This window comes from Lissotriton helveticus, chromosome 2_1 (assembly GCF_964261635.1).
Source record: "Lissotriton helveticus chromosome 2_1, aLisHel1.1, whole genome shotgun sequence".
NCBI lineage: Eukaryota > Metazoa > Chordata > Amphibia > Caudata > Salamandridae > Lissotriton > Lissotriton helveticus.
Window position 1 is genome coordinate 947,686,840 of NC_136059.1, and position 15,606 is coordinate 947,702,445.

General features: G+C 46.8%; 1 protein-coding gene across 2 annotated transcripts in view; it reads left to right on the top strand.

Moving 5' to 3' along the window:
- FANCC (FA complementation group C) overlaps window positions 1–15,606 on the top strand; it is a 1,254,769-nt gene that overhangs the window by 1,022,194 nt on the left and 216,969 nt on the right. For both annotated transcript variants that reach the window (XM_078675695.1, XM_078675696.1), the window contains one exon: window positions 3,236–3,311. In XM_078675695.1, the coding sequence (XP_078531821.1) occupies window positions 3,236–3,311 (76 nt within the window). The remainder of the gene's footprint in view (window positions 1–3,235; window positions 3,312–15,606) is intronic.

The following is a 15,606-nucleotide window of genomic DNA, read 5'->3' on the forward strand; positions in this document are numbered from 1 at the left end:
AGGGGAACTCAAAAATGCAGTAGAACCCAATATTGCCCCCGAGGTTTGGGAGGCCCATTTCGGGGAACTTTATCAAGATACCAATCCTTGTCCTGTCACAGCTCTGGATGCACCTTGTGGCATACAGGACCGTGAATTGGAACTATCCCTGGGGGAAGTGGAGGCAGCCCTGAAGCAACTATCAGCGGGGAAGGCGCCGGGCCTAGATAGGCTACCTGGGGATTTGTTTAGGCACCATCTGGACATCTGGGGCCCATACCTCCTTATTCTTTTTAATGCCATCTTAGGAGGTATGTCAATCCCCAAGTCGTGGCTGGGGGCAGAGATTGTTCCGATCCACAAGAAGGGATCTACTCTGCTCCCCGCCAACTACAGGCCCATTAGCCTAATAGATGTCCACCAAAAGCTCTTTGCGCGCCTCATCCTTAATCACCTCCTGGACTGGGTGGAGGAAAATGACATCATGACCCCCCTTCAGGCTGGCTTCAGAAAGAACACGTCGACCATGGATCAGATCTTCCGCCTTCTTCTCCTATATTGGAAGACTGTCACCATAGAGGGTGGAAGACTGTACATGGTCTTCGTGGATCTGAGGTCAGCCTTTGACCTAGTCCCTAGAGGGAAACTTTGGGAGGTTTTGCAGAAGCTAGGAGTGCCCCCACACCTTCTTAGTACTATCATCAGGCTCCACGAGAACAACTATGCCCAAGTAAGGTGTGGGAGGGATGGTAAGCTCTCAGGCAAATTCCCTGTCCTTAGAGGAGTCAGACAGGGCTGTGTCCTGGCGCCAACCCTCTTCTGCCTCTTCATTAACAGTGTCATTCAACATCTTGACACTGTCGAGGACAATGACGCCCCGGTTTTGGCAGGCAGGAGGGTTCCGGCAATCATGTTTGCTGATGATACCCTCCTGCTTTCCAAATCCCCCATGGGGATCCAGAGGATTGTAAATGGTTTTGGCCTTTTCTGTCGGCAACACGGGTTGGAGGTCAACACAGAAAAAACTAAGTTTATGATCTTCAATCCCCCTGCCAGAACCAGACCCAACCCAAAACTGGGGGAAGTTAGTCTTGAGAGGGTCTCGACCTTTGTCTATCTGGGGGTAACATTACAAGAAAACCTGGCCTGGGACTGCCAGATAGCGAGATCAAGGCTGAAGCTATCCCAGCTAGCGGGCGCACTCCTGAAGGTGGCAAATAAATCCACCTTTAAGCCTGTAAGCCCGGCCCTTGAAACCTATAGAACTCAAGCGAAGGCAGCAGCCATGTATGGCAGCGAGCTGTGGGGTTACAAAGCAGGGAAGGCATTGTTAGCGGTGGAAAATACATTCTTGAGACGCCTACTTGCTCTCCCGCAGGGAACGCCACTCCTCCCCCTAAGATTGGATTTGGGCCTACACTCCATCGCTGAAGATCTTTTATCCAAACCCGTGAAGTTCTGGCATCGGATATGGTCCACTGAGGAACTGTATCACTATAGACAGGACCTTATCCATGTACTGAGGCTGAATGTCAGTAACAAAATCCCCTGGCTGGCTTTTATTAAATCAGAATTGTCCAGTTTGAACTTGCCAGACCTCTGGGATGATCCAGTTCAGGGTTGTCAAAGGATCACACGCAAAACTCTTGCCCAGCTGTACAAAAACAAAAATTTGGCTGACATGGACAATGCTCATAGCACCGGCACCCTGACGAGTCGTTTTATGGAGTCCAAAAATTCTTACCTCTTTGAACCTTTTATGGATTTTATTTTTCCTCTTTTGGCGAGGAAATTGTTCCTGCAATGGAGGTTTGGCACACTCCCCACCAAAGTATTTACCCACAAATGGCTCACTGGGGGTGACAAATTCTGTCCTTGTTGTAAAACCAAGAACGAAGATGATCTGCACATAATGTTTGTTTGCCACGCATACCAGAATCCCAGGAAGCGTTGGATTGCACCGCTGTGCCGAAACCTGGGTTTTCGGGAATACCTACAAGCATACAGGGTTATGAAAACCAATACCCTGGGACACATTGTCTTTGCGGTATCAAAATTCCTAATGGCAGCTTGGTTAATAAGGAAGAAAATGTCCCCCTGAACTGGTGCCACTGTGTTTCCTTACCTCATGCAGACCCTCTAGCCTTTTTATATGGAAATATTCTGTAATATATGCATTCCATTTTACTGTGTATTTATGTACTGTATTTTACTGCATCTTTTATGGCCCATGCGGCCGAAATAAAGAATTTTTGGATTTGGAATTGGAATTGGATGAGGCTAATACTCCAGTAAGCAGTTGCATCGTTACGCTGTCCTCTTTTATAATTAGGCAAGATGATAATGTTGTTGTCTTAGGGAAACTTCCAATAGTTGTACAGATGATTAATTTTTTTACCAGGACTGAGATTCACCCATCTCTAAAGTTTTTTAAATAATTGATCATGTAGAAGATAAAGGCCTGTGGTGTTTTCTTGAGCCTAACATTAAATATGAACATTACTAACTTTTGGAAAAAATGAAAGCAAGGAAGAGTACGCATACATATGCACAACCACAAGAGTTCCCGCTCCTTCAAAGATGTATTAGATCTGTTTGTGTCAAGCGGATGACGTTGGTATACGATGCCATAGTCAAAAACAAAGTGCTTGAGATCTGATCCTGTGATAGTATTCCCAGTTTCTTGGCATTTTGTGATATTGTTGTTTTAAAACTGAAGGCGTTATTCGTCCTTAATACATTCATAAGCACACGAACGGGTACTGAAGGTCTTGGCAGTGATAGCGGTCACGTCACCCCTTCCCTTGAATCTGACCTCTTTTTCTAGTTTTGAAGTTTGTTGCGAAATGTTCTTATTATTGTCTCACTGCATTGATTAAAATGTATTTATATATCATCTTTTTCTCATGGTTTATATATAATATACATTTCTAGATACATTTTTCATAAACTTTTAATACATTGACAACCCTGAAATCTGGGGCATTCTTATAACAGGTGTATGTTTTGTTCGCTTCTAAATCGATCAAATTTCAGCTACGAACATTTAAAACACCCGTTGTCATGTGCTAATTTCACCTTTCCTTTGAAAGGCACACTGCAAAGAAACACCTGGGTGTTGTTATCGTTGCCTTACAATTGATTATACATAATACATCGATCTATTATATATTGTGCAGCTGAAAGAAATGTATAGATGAAATTAAGATTTGCCCGAAATCACAATTTTAAAAACATTTACATCTTTATTTTTTAGCACAAGATTCAACTGAAGTCTTTCTTTCGCCACAGTCAATCGTCACTTGTTGTGGCATTACTCCAAAATCCTTCTGGTAAGTTTAAGAAGTTAATCAGTAACTCATTCGTAAATATTTAGTTGTTTCAATATCTATCTCAAGTTTCAAAAATGCAATTGTTAAAACAGCATAACAGTTTATGTATAATTTTAACGATTTATGTTGCAAGCTGTGTTGAACGTTTCGATGTTCTTATTATGAACATTTCTGAATCAAATCTATAACCGAAACTGTCTGGGAAGATGGGCCACAGGTCTCTCTGGTGCCCCCCTTGGACCCCGAAAGCCTGGCAGAAACCACCATTATGGCCGACTCTTATCTGAAGGAGTTGAATCCAGAACCAAAACATGGTGAACATAGAAAATAAAAGAGGAAAGAAACTGAATAGCGCTTTTTATCAGATTTCTATGAAAAAGGAAGAGAATACTTTCAATGGGGCAAATAAAGCTGTTTGATACCACAGTAGAAGGATACCACGGGTCCGATTCCGGGAAAAAAGTAGTAAATCTTCACCCATAGATTTATATCTGTTTGCTGCTAACTTCTATTTGGAATGCACCAATATTCCTATAGAGTTGTGCCAGTTTTAGGCTTCCAGGCGTACGGACCTCTGGGAAATTTCATCTGACTGTTACCAAGAGCTCCTACCCCCTCTGTTCAAAGTTCTCCCCAACCTCAAAAGGAAACAATTAGAGCTTCAGCACTCTGCCTAACTTTTCCACTCCATGCCAGTTTCTTCACCAGTTTAGGAAATTCTAAGGGTACTCTAGGGCTTATAGGCAAAGTTCGACTCCCCAGCCACTGCTGCAATCACCCAGTCTTTTCAAGCCTAGGATCGTTGATATGGCAGGCAACATGCATGGCTACAAGGGCATCAGTCTTTTCAGTCCCCTCCCGTGCAGCAGTAGCCACCAAGCTGCTTTAGATTGCCATTTGAGGAACATAACAAACCTGTGGTAGGCAGGATCCATCATTTTCTCCCATGTGGTGGTCCATCAGGTCCAACAGATGGGTCCCTGAAATCATTAAGCATGGGTATGCCCTACTGTTAGAAGGTGGTTCTGACACTAGGGGCCGCCCGGATTTTTCACTTTTTGAGCACCTAATTGTTGAGCTTTTACTGTGGGAGAGCCTCATAATTTGGGACTCGTCCACAGTGAACTCATAATGAAGGAGACTGCATGGAGATTTTACTGGTGTCCCCCTGGCTTGACTAGGCCACTGCGCAGCATCTGGAGTATGGGGCACCGCGCTGGTTACATGCAGACACATGTGCACATGTGTATGGGCTACGTAGGGGAGATTCCTAGCGTGCGCAGTCCAGGAGCAGCTACAGAGTGAATAGTGTGGCAGGACTTATGCAAACTTGGGTGGTGATATGGAATAGGCTTTTACTCACTGTAAGGAAACATGCCAGTGAAAGTCAGTGTGTTTTACGGTGTTCTTCACTTCATTATTCCCTTATGAGGAGGTGGAACCCATGGCTAGAGTAACTTCCAAAAGGCCTACAGATTCCAGACATGCACTAAAGGCCTGTGTAGCAGATGTGAAAAGAAGTATTCTGCAGAGTCCAAATCCCTATTTGTACTGCTTTTGGGTCGCCCAGAAATGCCATATTTCTCTGACTCCCTGGCTGGGGTCTGGCCCTGGCAGATTAGATTAATGACCTTTCTTCTCAGAGCGAAGATCTTCCCTCCAAGGAGATAAAATAGGTGGAGCTACAAGCCAATCCATCAACTGCTGTCGCTGGGTGCCAGGCACCAAGCTGAATCAAAGTGAAGGCAGCACTGGGGGAAGGGGGGCCCATGTGGCCAGAAACACTAGACAACTCCATTTTGAACACCCAGAGGCTGGACAAGAAGGAGGGAGCAGGGGCGTGGAAGTGAGGTGTCGCTGTTTGATAGGACACACAGAGACTTCCTGCCAGCCCCCTACTCAACTTTTAAAAAGTACTCGCACAGGAAGAGGAGCTCTCTCTGGGGTGTGGTCTGCAGAGGTAGAAAGTGCTGGAGCCTGGTGCAATGGGCAGTTGGAAGGAGCACCCCCTGACTGTCCCAGGAATCTGAACAGCGCCAAGAGAAGAGTCCAGGACCAGTGAGCAGTCGCCTGGTCCCCTGCGCAAGCAGAAGAGTGGGGCAGGAGAGGAGAAAGGCAAAAGGCTGGCGCAGGGAGCCAGGGAAGACAGCTCCCTGCAGAATGGGACCCTCTTGGAGACCCTGAGGGTGAAGTAGAGTGCTCCCAGTGGCTGGGGTGGGGGGGGGGCAAGAACAGCCGACTATAGAGAAGATCGGACCCCCAGGGGCTGAGATATGGCCCCTGGAAGGTAGGCGACCTTTGACCTTTAATGAGACCAGCGACAAAGCTTGTGTTAGGGCTCCGCTGCCGGTCTGTAATGGGCCCCCGGTGTGGGTCAGGTCCCGGGGGCTGCCCCCCAAAGAAGTAAAGCCGGGGTGTGCCATCGGATGTATGACGTTACAACGCATGCTTTTACCACGCATGCTGTTACAACGCAGTGGGATACTTGTAAAGCGCACTGTTACTCTACCCGAGTGTCCTGGCGCTGTAGACCGCTGGGGAACCCGTCCTGGTTTTCCCTGTGAGATGGTCCCTTTCTGGGTATCTCCAGGGTGAAACAAGGCTTCCTTTATAACGAAACTTTTACCACGCAGTGCTATTATAACGCAGGTTTTACAACGCAAACCTTTACAACGCATAGCGCTTTGGGGTGCTGGATAGTGAATAGTTTAATTTACTATTCCAACTCCAGTCCCCGTGGACACTAGGGAAGGTGTTGGATAGTAAATTAAATCTATTCCCTATCCTGGAGCGCCCCCCAGCGCAATGCGTTGTAATGGTTTTCGTTGTAAAACCTGCGTTGTAATAGCACTGCGTGGTAAAAGTTTAGTTGTAAAGGATGTTTCCCGTGCCATCGCGCAACCCATGAAGCTGCCCCCATGGGGTGCCAGGAGCCCACCCTAGCCCCCGCTGAACACTAAGCCGGGGAGCGCCCTCGCGCTCCCCTTGAAGAGTGTGAGGAGGAGGGGCCCGGGAGCCCAACTCCAGGCCCCGTGTGAGGGGGTGGGAGGCACCGTTGCGCCCCCCTTTCCCACGAAGAGGACTGGAGGGGGCCCGGGATCTCAACCCCGGGCTCCAAAGTCAAGACGGGGAGCGCCGTCGCGCTCCCCGCGGAAATGCCCAACCGGGGGCCAGGAGCCCACCCTGGCCCCCTTCGAAGGTGGAGGAGGGGGGAGCACCATCGCACCCCTCCCCCCCGAAGATATCCAGGGGCCCAGGACCCGGGCCCCGACGATGAGGAGAAGCCTGGGGGAGTGTCGCTGCACTCCCCCGAGGTCCCGACGGGACTGCTGGCACCGCGGGCAGACCAGAAGTGCACACCCGGCTCCTGCGACAGCACACGAGGGAGCTGGCCTTGCGGGGAGCCGGCGGGGGCAGCCGGGGGTGGGCTCCCCAGGCTGCCCTCCAACCAGAAGGCAAGTGGGGTTCATGAGAAGCTGCGCCCCGAAAATGGGCAGTGTGGCTGGGGATGGGCTTCCAGAGGCGCATTTCCTCACCAGGGGGTCCGGGTGGGACCGGGCCCCCCAACGAGGCCCAAGAAGCAGCCGCACATCAAGTATGGAAACAAGCCCACAATACCTTGCAGGCCAGGACCGGCCTGCAAGGGCAAACATCGTGTTCCTTGCTTGTGGTGGCCCCAGGAGTACGGGGTCACCACCACATGAGTGTAAAGGTGCCGGGGGGGCTGCAGGAGCAACGTAGTCTCCCCCAGCACGAAGATGAAAAGTCCCATTCTCAGTGTCTGAGGGACCTAACAGAATAACCCCTTCAAGAACTCACCCAGCATATAAACATCTCTTGAGCTGGAACCTTTGTTCTACAGCTGGGGATGTTGTGAAAAGTACTCCAAGGGATAAAGATTTGAGTTGAGGATGTCTGAAAAGGACATCCCCTGGAGGTGAAGAGGTGTAATTGCACAGAAAGGCTTTTACTAATGGTTTTTGGCATTTGAAGGGACTGAAGATCACATGTGTAAAGAGAATTACTGGTGTAAGGTGATGTCATAATCATAGTGGGGTTATGTTGTCAGACATTCCTGCTACGGTGCCTGGCTGTATAGACAGTAATCCTGTGATTTAACCTGTGATGCCTTTAGGGGCTGTAATTGCAATGCATTTTTAATGATATCCCAATGGGAGGAGTACTGTCATTCTAAAGTGTGCGTTAACATGTATTCTTGCTGCTGCACTTAGGTGAAGAACCCAGACTGTTAGCCCTTAATATGTAGAGGTGCATACTTTATGGTCAGTAGGAGATGCTCAGTCAGGGTCATGTATCACCAAGGCAGGTGTACCCCTGTTTAATGCTTGTTGAGGTAATGGGGGGGGGGGACGCCGCTGGGATGGTGGCAGTGCGCAGGGCCCTCACTCCAGGTTATATTCAACTAATTGCATTGGGGGGGCAAGAGGATGTGCATACATGCAATTGGTGGTACTAGACCCCCCCGCGGGAGGGGTGGAGATGTTATGCAATGTCCCAAAGTAATTCCAACAGCTTATGTATATTTGTAAATTGGTGCATAGTATTGAGTAGTGTGTGTGTTTAATAAATGTACTCTTACTTTTATAAAGCAAAGTACAGACTGGACAATCAATTAATGAGTGTTATTTTCGCGCACCTACAAATGGCGATTACTAGCCCACACCACCTCCCTTGAGTAAGCCTCAGACTGCTCTGCAAAGCTACCCTCTGAGAGTCAGGCGCTACAATTGGGTGTTTCGTTCCCAGTGAAGGACAAATGTAGTCATGTTATTTGTGCAGGCCTCACAGATGCTGCCTCGTTTTCCAACACCTACCCTTTAATCTTATCCTTTATTTCTGCCCTGCCAACCATTTCCTACATCAGAGCACATCTCAGGGGAACAGCTTTCCATTCTGTGGCAAGAGGTGCAAGTTTTAATTTCCAGAGAAGCCATCAAACGAGTTCTGAACTCAGAAGTATGGGAGAGTTTCTAGTTTTGCTATTTTCTTGTGCTGAAGAAGGATCAGATCCTAATTAAAAAGTAATTTATATTTCACCCCACTCCTATAAATATTTTTTACATTACATGAATGATTTCTATGGTGTTTAGTGAACTAGCTAGACAGTCAATCCACTCAATTCCAGAAATTCTCACTATGACTATCAACCCCTCTATTCAACATCCAAATTCTTGATGAGCTGGATCTTGAAAAACCCATGCATGTCTCTGGACAGCACTGGATCAAGGATCCGTCTCTTCAGAGGGAGGAGCCAAGCCGTCGACCAAGATGGCTGCATAGCCGCTCGGCTCCGTGAGCCTTCTCACCCCGCGCATACATCCTGGCGACTATCCTGAGCCGTAACGGCATATTTAAGTAGGCGAAGGACAACTTTCACTGACCGTTTGCTCCTGAGGCTTTTACGTACGGCAGACCCGTGGCAATGTCCCTGACTGTTTTGCGGCCTTCACAGAGCTGGGACCGGGGTGTCGAGTTAGGAGGGAAGTCGGCCGCGACTGCGACAACAGCGGCCTCTGGTGGAGGTGAGGAGTCGGCCGGAGGGCGCTGGAGATCTGCTGGGCCGATGGTGACAGTGCCGACCCAGTCCATCTAGCGGAGTGCCTTGTGGGATGTGCGGCAAAGCAGGGTCGAGGGGAGTGCACGATACTTGGCCCCCTTTCCAGTGTTGTGTCCGGGCATGACTAATGACTTCTCCCGGAATCGGTGGGCGGCTCCCAGGGAGCGGCGGGGATTTTGTTTAGCCTTTTGGTGACCCTTCGCTGGGAAGCCTGCCTTGACCTGCGAGGTCCTCGTGGTGAATCCTGTTGTGCCCTGGTGTGGGGCCCGGTCCCGAGGTGAGGTGGAGAAGTACGAGGCCGGATCAGCTAAGATGGCGGATGGCACCCTCTTACGCAGACCACATCCAGGCAGAGAAGCTGCTGTGCGGGAGAGTCCTGGGGTCTGGCGACACGAGACAGGCCCACGTCCAGAGATACACTGGCTGCGCTAACAACCCTGCATACCACCCTGATCCGAGATGCCCTGGATCTGGGAAGAAGGATGGCCGCCATTGTTGTCCCACCGTTCCACACGGGCATAGTTCGATCTCAAGGGAGCGCCGATGTGCCCGCCTCTGCGTCAGCGATGAGTGCTCCAACTACGCCTATGTTCGTGGAGACGCTGGAAGACCCGGTTCATGGGATCGCTTTGGGCGGATCTGTTGTACATGTGAGTGACTCGTCGGGGCACTTATCTCTTCGACGGCTGGGGAAACAACGTCGATCTATGATTTGGGCTGCCCCGGCGGCGATTCAGCGCTTACCGGATGGTGTGACTCTCTTTCCCCGGCTGGTGAGATTGTGTTTGGACTGGTGGAGGTTTTCGGGGTCGATACTGACACAGACGGATTTCCGCCATACATATTCGGCTGGGTTTTGGTGGCTGAAGTCCCATGGAGTAATAACACGGCCCGGTCCGCCCGGGTCACTTGGACCCTCCACGCTGCTGTGTATGCTGATTGATAAGTGGATGTATGTTGTTACTACTGATAAAAAAGGCCAGGGGTGAGACCGTCTATGACATAGTGAAACTTATTGTTGGCTGGCGGTGATTTGGGGGACACCCGGCAGGGCTGTTATTGATTGGGCTAACGGTGATTGATGTTTTCCATGGCTATTCTGCTCTTGCTTTTAGGATGTTTACTGTGCGTGGTGGTGGGGGGGGGGCCGGATGGCCAGATCGAGGGCCCTTCCCCGCATTTTTCCTCTTTTCCTTCTTTTTCTCTTTTTCTATATTTTGGGTCTCTTAATTAGGGCGACAGGCACGCTGCTGGGGGGGGATAGGCCGTAGCCTTCTGCAGGGATGCAGGGTGGGGGGTAGGGGGATGGGGTTTGTTAATTTGTCCTTTCTTTGTTTCTATGGCCCTTTGTCTTTCTTCCTTTTTGGTGTCGTCGTTTTTCATGTTTCCTACAGTGTGTCTCGTTTTGAGGGGTGGGGTACAGCTTTGCTACGAAACGTGTTTGTTTTTACATTCATCCTGACTCGTATGCCTTACCCCCAATACTTCAAACATATTTGCACTATTTGCGGATTTCCTGCTTCATGCTTGATATTGTAGGACCATGTATGACCGTATGGCATTGATTCTGAGTTTTTCTTTATTGTAAAATGAACCTTCTCGAATCCTGAATCTTGCACACTACGCTTGAATACGAAGTATATCCTGGACATTTATTAGACCCCGCCTTTCGGGCTGCTGTACTTTTCTACATTGATTGCTGTACTTCTGACTTGACTAGTGGCCGACCGGGGTGGTTGTAGGCCCATGCTTGTATTTACTTGACGTAACAATAAAGGCTCTCAAAAAAAAAAAAAAGGATCCGTCTCTTGAAGATCAAATAGTCTGCCTGATCCACTCTCAGTGCTCCAAGCTTCCTGCTCTATGGTCAAAAAAGCCCATAATTGTTCCCTCATACAAGGGGTATAAAATTAACCCTCAAATCTTTCCCCATCTACAGAGAAATGACTACCTCATCTCAAAGAGCTCTTGTTTTTCTATCAACTTCTGCACTAAATTAGTGATTTTCATTTGAAAAACAAAATATAATCCATCTGAGTTAAACATCACACTAATAACTCCACTCACTGACTTCTCATGAGTGAAAATGCTTCAACAGCTAGAACTCTTCTCCTTGTCTTCATAACAGTTTTCACTGTAGCTATTGCCTGCCTGCTTTCAAATAATCCTGTCCAACCAAAGCCATCTGTAATGAAAAGGTGATCAGCGGGGTTCTGCTTGTATTTGCTACCTCTTAACCAAGCCTACAATACCTTCCTTGCAGCATGTGAAGTACCACGAAATCTTAAGAAAGCAATACTTACTCTACTTTTAAAAACTCAAATGCAGACATTTATAATGCATCCTATCGCTCTTGTGTGGCTAAAGTATTGGAGTATGTGGTCTGCCCCTAACTAAGTGCTCTTTTGCAACAGCATGCTAAATGACTTCCAGACAGGATTTCGCCAGCCTGAGTGGACAAAAACTGTGCTCTCTATTTCCTAGACAGTAACCAAGTGTGTGTACTTACGATTGTTGTACCTCTCTGTGCTTTTCTATACTATTGATCAGAGTGTCATTCTAGCTGTCTTTGTTTGCTTGAATGCAGCAAGTGCTTTTGCTTGCCTCAAATCTTTCCAATCCATACGCCTCCAGGAAGTTAAAATGTGGTTCCTTGTCGTCTAAAGCCACTTTAATGAACTGTAAAATGGCACATGGGTGAGCTGTTTCCCCTTACCTCTTAGGAGTCTACATGCCCTCCGTAGCCAACTTCCCGGAAACTGACAAAGGTGACTATTATCTGTATTTGGACAATAGGCCAATCAATCTCTATTTGAATGAAAGAGCAGGACTACCCAATCAGGGATTAATTTCCTCAAGATTGTCCAGACTTGGATGAAGTGCAATTGTTTTCCCTAAACGGAGAGAATATGTAGGTTCTCTACTGAATGCCTATACCTTTCATCTAACCTGACTCCTGAACCCTCCTCTCAATTTAGTACTAGAGATTTGCAACCAGGGGGTATTGTTTGAAACGGACTCTGCGTTTTTTTCCAGAATTTAAATGGTCTCCAAGAATGTACTGTACTATCTCTGACATCTTTTAGGTGTCCTCTCACTCCTTAATCTGCCATAGAAATAACATGGATGCTTTCTATCTCAATGTCATGGATCTATTATTGCAATACCACCATCGCTGGATTACCCCAAAATACATTTTCTTATTTCAGTCTCTCTGTGCATTATGGCTGCTTTATTGTGTGAAAGCCATGCTCACATCACCCCTTCACTGCAGTCTCCTCTACTAGCTTTCGATTAAAAAGAAGGACACATTTAAGGCTGTGTCTGGTGGATAAAGCTTTATCTGGTTGTGCTGCTGGCTACCTCACTAAGATCCTCCTTTTGTAGCTGATCAGAACCTATTCATCATTCATTCAGCCAGCCAAATACAAATAAAATGTGGCTGTAGTTTTACATACGCAAGGCTTGTCTGCCTGAAAGTTTTACCAGCACACGTGAGACTTGAAACACATTTCATGATGCTCTAGTGTTGATTAAAGACATACTTCTTCCTCTAGGTTTGTACTCAGTAGCTCTACCCCTGCACACAGCAAAATGCTGCCAGCAAGATCATCACCCACCAGAAGTTAGATCTGTGAGGCTGGTTGTGGTGTACTGCATCACAAGTAGATGGTACAAGAGAGTCTAGTGGATCTCCAGTGCCAATTATTTTTCATCTTTCTATCGTAGGTCAGACAATTAGTTGCTGTGGCGGTTTCGATCTGATTCTTGTAAAGACATCTACATCTATAGTTCCTGACACATTGGCTAAAAGATGCATTTAGTGCTCACAAAAAGCCTTGCATGCCTTTATGCATTCCAAATATATCAGGTGTGGTAGTTGCATAGTCACATGCCCAGCCACTGCAATGATGTAAAGGTGCATCAATGTATAGACATAAAAGAGCAACAAACCAGAATTCTCAACCCGAGTAGCGGTTCATAAGCCTTGTTATCGCTCCATTTGCTAGTTACATCTTCCCATACCTATATAGACTAGTCATATACAGGCACTGATTCAGATGGTACATGCAGTGTCACATTCCTAGGTAGTTAGGTTTTATGTCAACATTAGTCTCTGATGCTCATGTACAGCCAGCACTGGTTGAGAGACAGTCTTCATGGCTGGGCACTGCTTTATGCTCAGGTAATGCCAATACCTGCCTCAGCTTTTGTCACTTTGAATACTAGATGTAGGCTTGGGTATATCCACCACCTCCATGTGTTTAGGGACAGCGATTATATTGCATAGTACAGTCTTGTCATGGCAGGTGTGGCCTCCAATGCTCATCTATAGTAACCATATTCCAGGGTAGAGTTTGTGGAGTAGATGTTCAGCTCCCTTTGGAAATAAGAGCATTGCTTAATAGCCCACTCCTGCTCATCAGGGGAGCAGACGTGGTTTGTAGGTGGTGGGTGATAAAGTTGTCTGTCCTTCTCCCACTCTGCCAGAAAATTCATCCTTGTGAAGGGGATCATTTTCCTGCTCAAGAAAGAATTCCATATGGAAAGGACAGCATTGGAAATTAATATGGCCCCTCTCCAAGTGTTTGCCCTACTGCGAAGAGTGCCTGGTCAGTAGAGATGTGGATATGGAAAAGCTCAGTCCTCTCACTGCTGGAACCAATGACTTCAACGGATGGCCGATGTGTAAGATAGAGACCGAAGTTCACATGGGAATGTATAAAGTTACATTGCATTCCATTATAACGCATGTTTTTACCACGCATGCATTACAATGCAAAAGCTATTATAATGCAAACCTTTACCACGCATGCTATTTCAAAGAATATGCTCCCCCCACCCTGGTCCTCCTGCCCCTTTTAACCCAAACCCCTAAATTATTACCTCTCTCCTCATGCAGTCTGAAGGGCAGTGCACGTTGTTGAGAGGAAGTGAAAAAGTCTCTCCTTTTCCTCTAACGACGTGGATTGCCTACCAACGCAGCTGTTTCCACGCACATAAGCCTTTACCATACATACCTATACAACGAATTTCGTAGTAAAGGCTACGTGTTGTAATGGAGCATGTGTCGTAATGGCATGCCTAGAAACAGCCGCGCAGTAATGGCTGTTTCCCTCACGTGGTAACGTCACCATTCACACTAGAGATCCAAGATTTCAGCTCCGGAAGCAATATCACTGCTTCCCTTTATGTTTGATGCAGTTCGAGAATCTTTGATGCTGCTGCACCAATCGTTCTTTTACTGGTAGAGGAAGTGGCCTTCTCATACTGAAAGTAGTGCGAGGACCAGAAGTTCACGTCTTAGGCTCTAAACAGGTTTATGGTGTAGCTTGTGAAGACTGATGGGCCTCCATTATTCAGATAGACAATTGCACTACATTCTTGGAGACCTCAAACTAGCATTATTTCATGTGAGACGCCCCTATTATTATCTATATTGCAAGACAGACATTATATTAGACAGGCTCATGTTTCTGCCTTTGAACCCATGAATAGGTGTGGAATGAAGTGTTGTTTTCCTGTACTCCAGTAGCCATTCCATCTTGGACCTAATGAAGTTGTTTTTCTCAACTTTTTAAGATCTTAACATATCGCTAGCCACAAAACCAGAATTAGAAGTGCTGAGCCTCTAACTCAGGAGCTGACCAGAACTGACTGAAGGTTCTAATATGGATAGATCATCAGTGGGACTGGATCCATTCATTGCCATTAATAGTATAGCGGTGTCTTTGGGTTGTTCTTTGTAGGTCGTTAGAGTGACCCCAAATGTGATTCTTGCTCTTTTCTTAAGGAATACAGTCTATATTTGCAGATATTAGAGCACTATAAGATACTACAATAAAGTTTAATATTTATTCACCAAACGATTGGAATTACAATAATATCAACAACTGCGCTTAATTCTTAAGCAGTCTTGTAAAAAATGTGAGTTATTGTCTGTGGCATTTACAGGTATTTAATAGTCCACTTTCTTAGTGTTCTGAACTATTTAAATGTTTGTTCAAGTAGCGGTGTAATGGGAAATCTAGCATTAGTGGCGTGTTACTGTACAGAGTGTCGAAAACATTATCATGTTGACATAACATACCTTCATGAAGTAGGAGGTCTTGTCTAATCCGGACTTTGTTTTTAAATGAACTCGTACTTGCTCTGGCTTCTGCAGCCCCGTTTTTTTTTTAATCTTTCCAAACCCTTGCTTCCCCCTTAAAATATCCGTGTCCACCATCCCTCCCCCGGTAGGGACACATACAAAGAACTTCAAAGCTTGCGCTAAAAGGTTTATTCCTATCGCAGGCTTCCGGATCCCTTCAGGGCACGATTACATGCCGGCCGCGCCTCACTTTGTAGAAACATTGCACAATTCTTGTTTGTTTTTCGATTTAAAACCGGTATTAAATCTATCTAAATATCACAGCTTTCCTGAATGAGGTGTCGTGCATTTCATTCCAGCCTTACCTAAAAGCTGTGTATTCCACTAAACCCCACCAATCAGCATGGAGGAGGGCTGCGTTTTATTAAGGCGTAATCCCCAATGCATTAGGAGCTTATTGTTGTTGAAATGCAACGATTGATGCTGCCAAAGGCGCCTAAAGACCGTACCTTTTGTACCGCCTCGAGCGAGCAGGTGGGTAAACCTGGCTCTTAGCGGGAGAACTTAATCTCCTTGAAGCTTTTCCACGCGCAGGGACAAGAGAGCTGTTCCAGTGACGCATA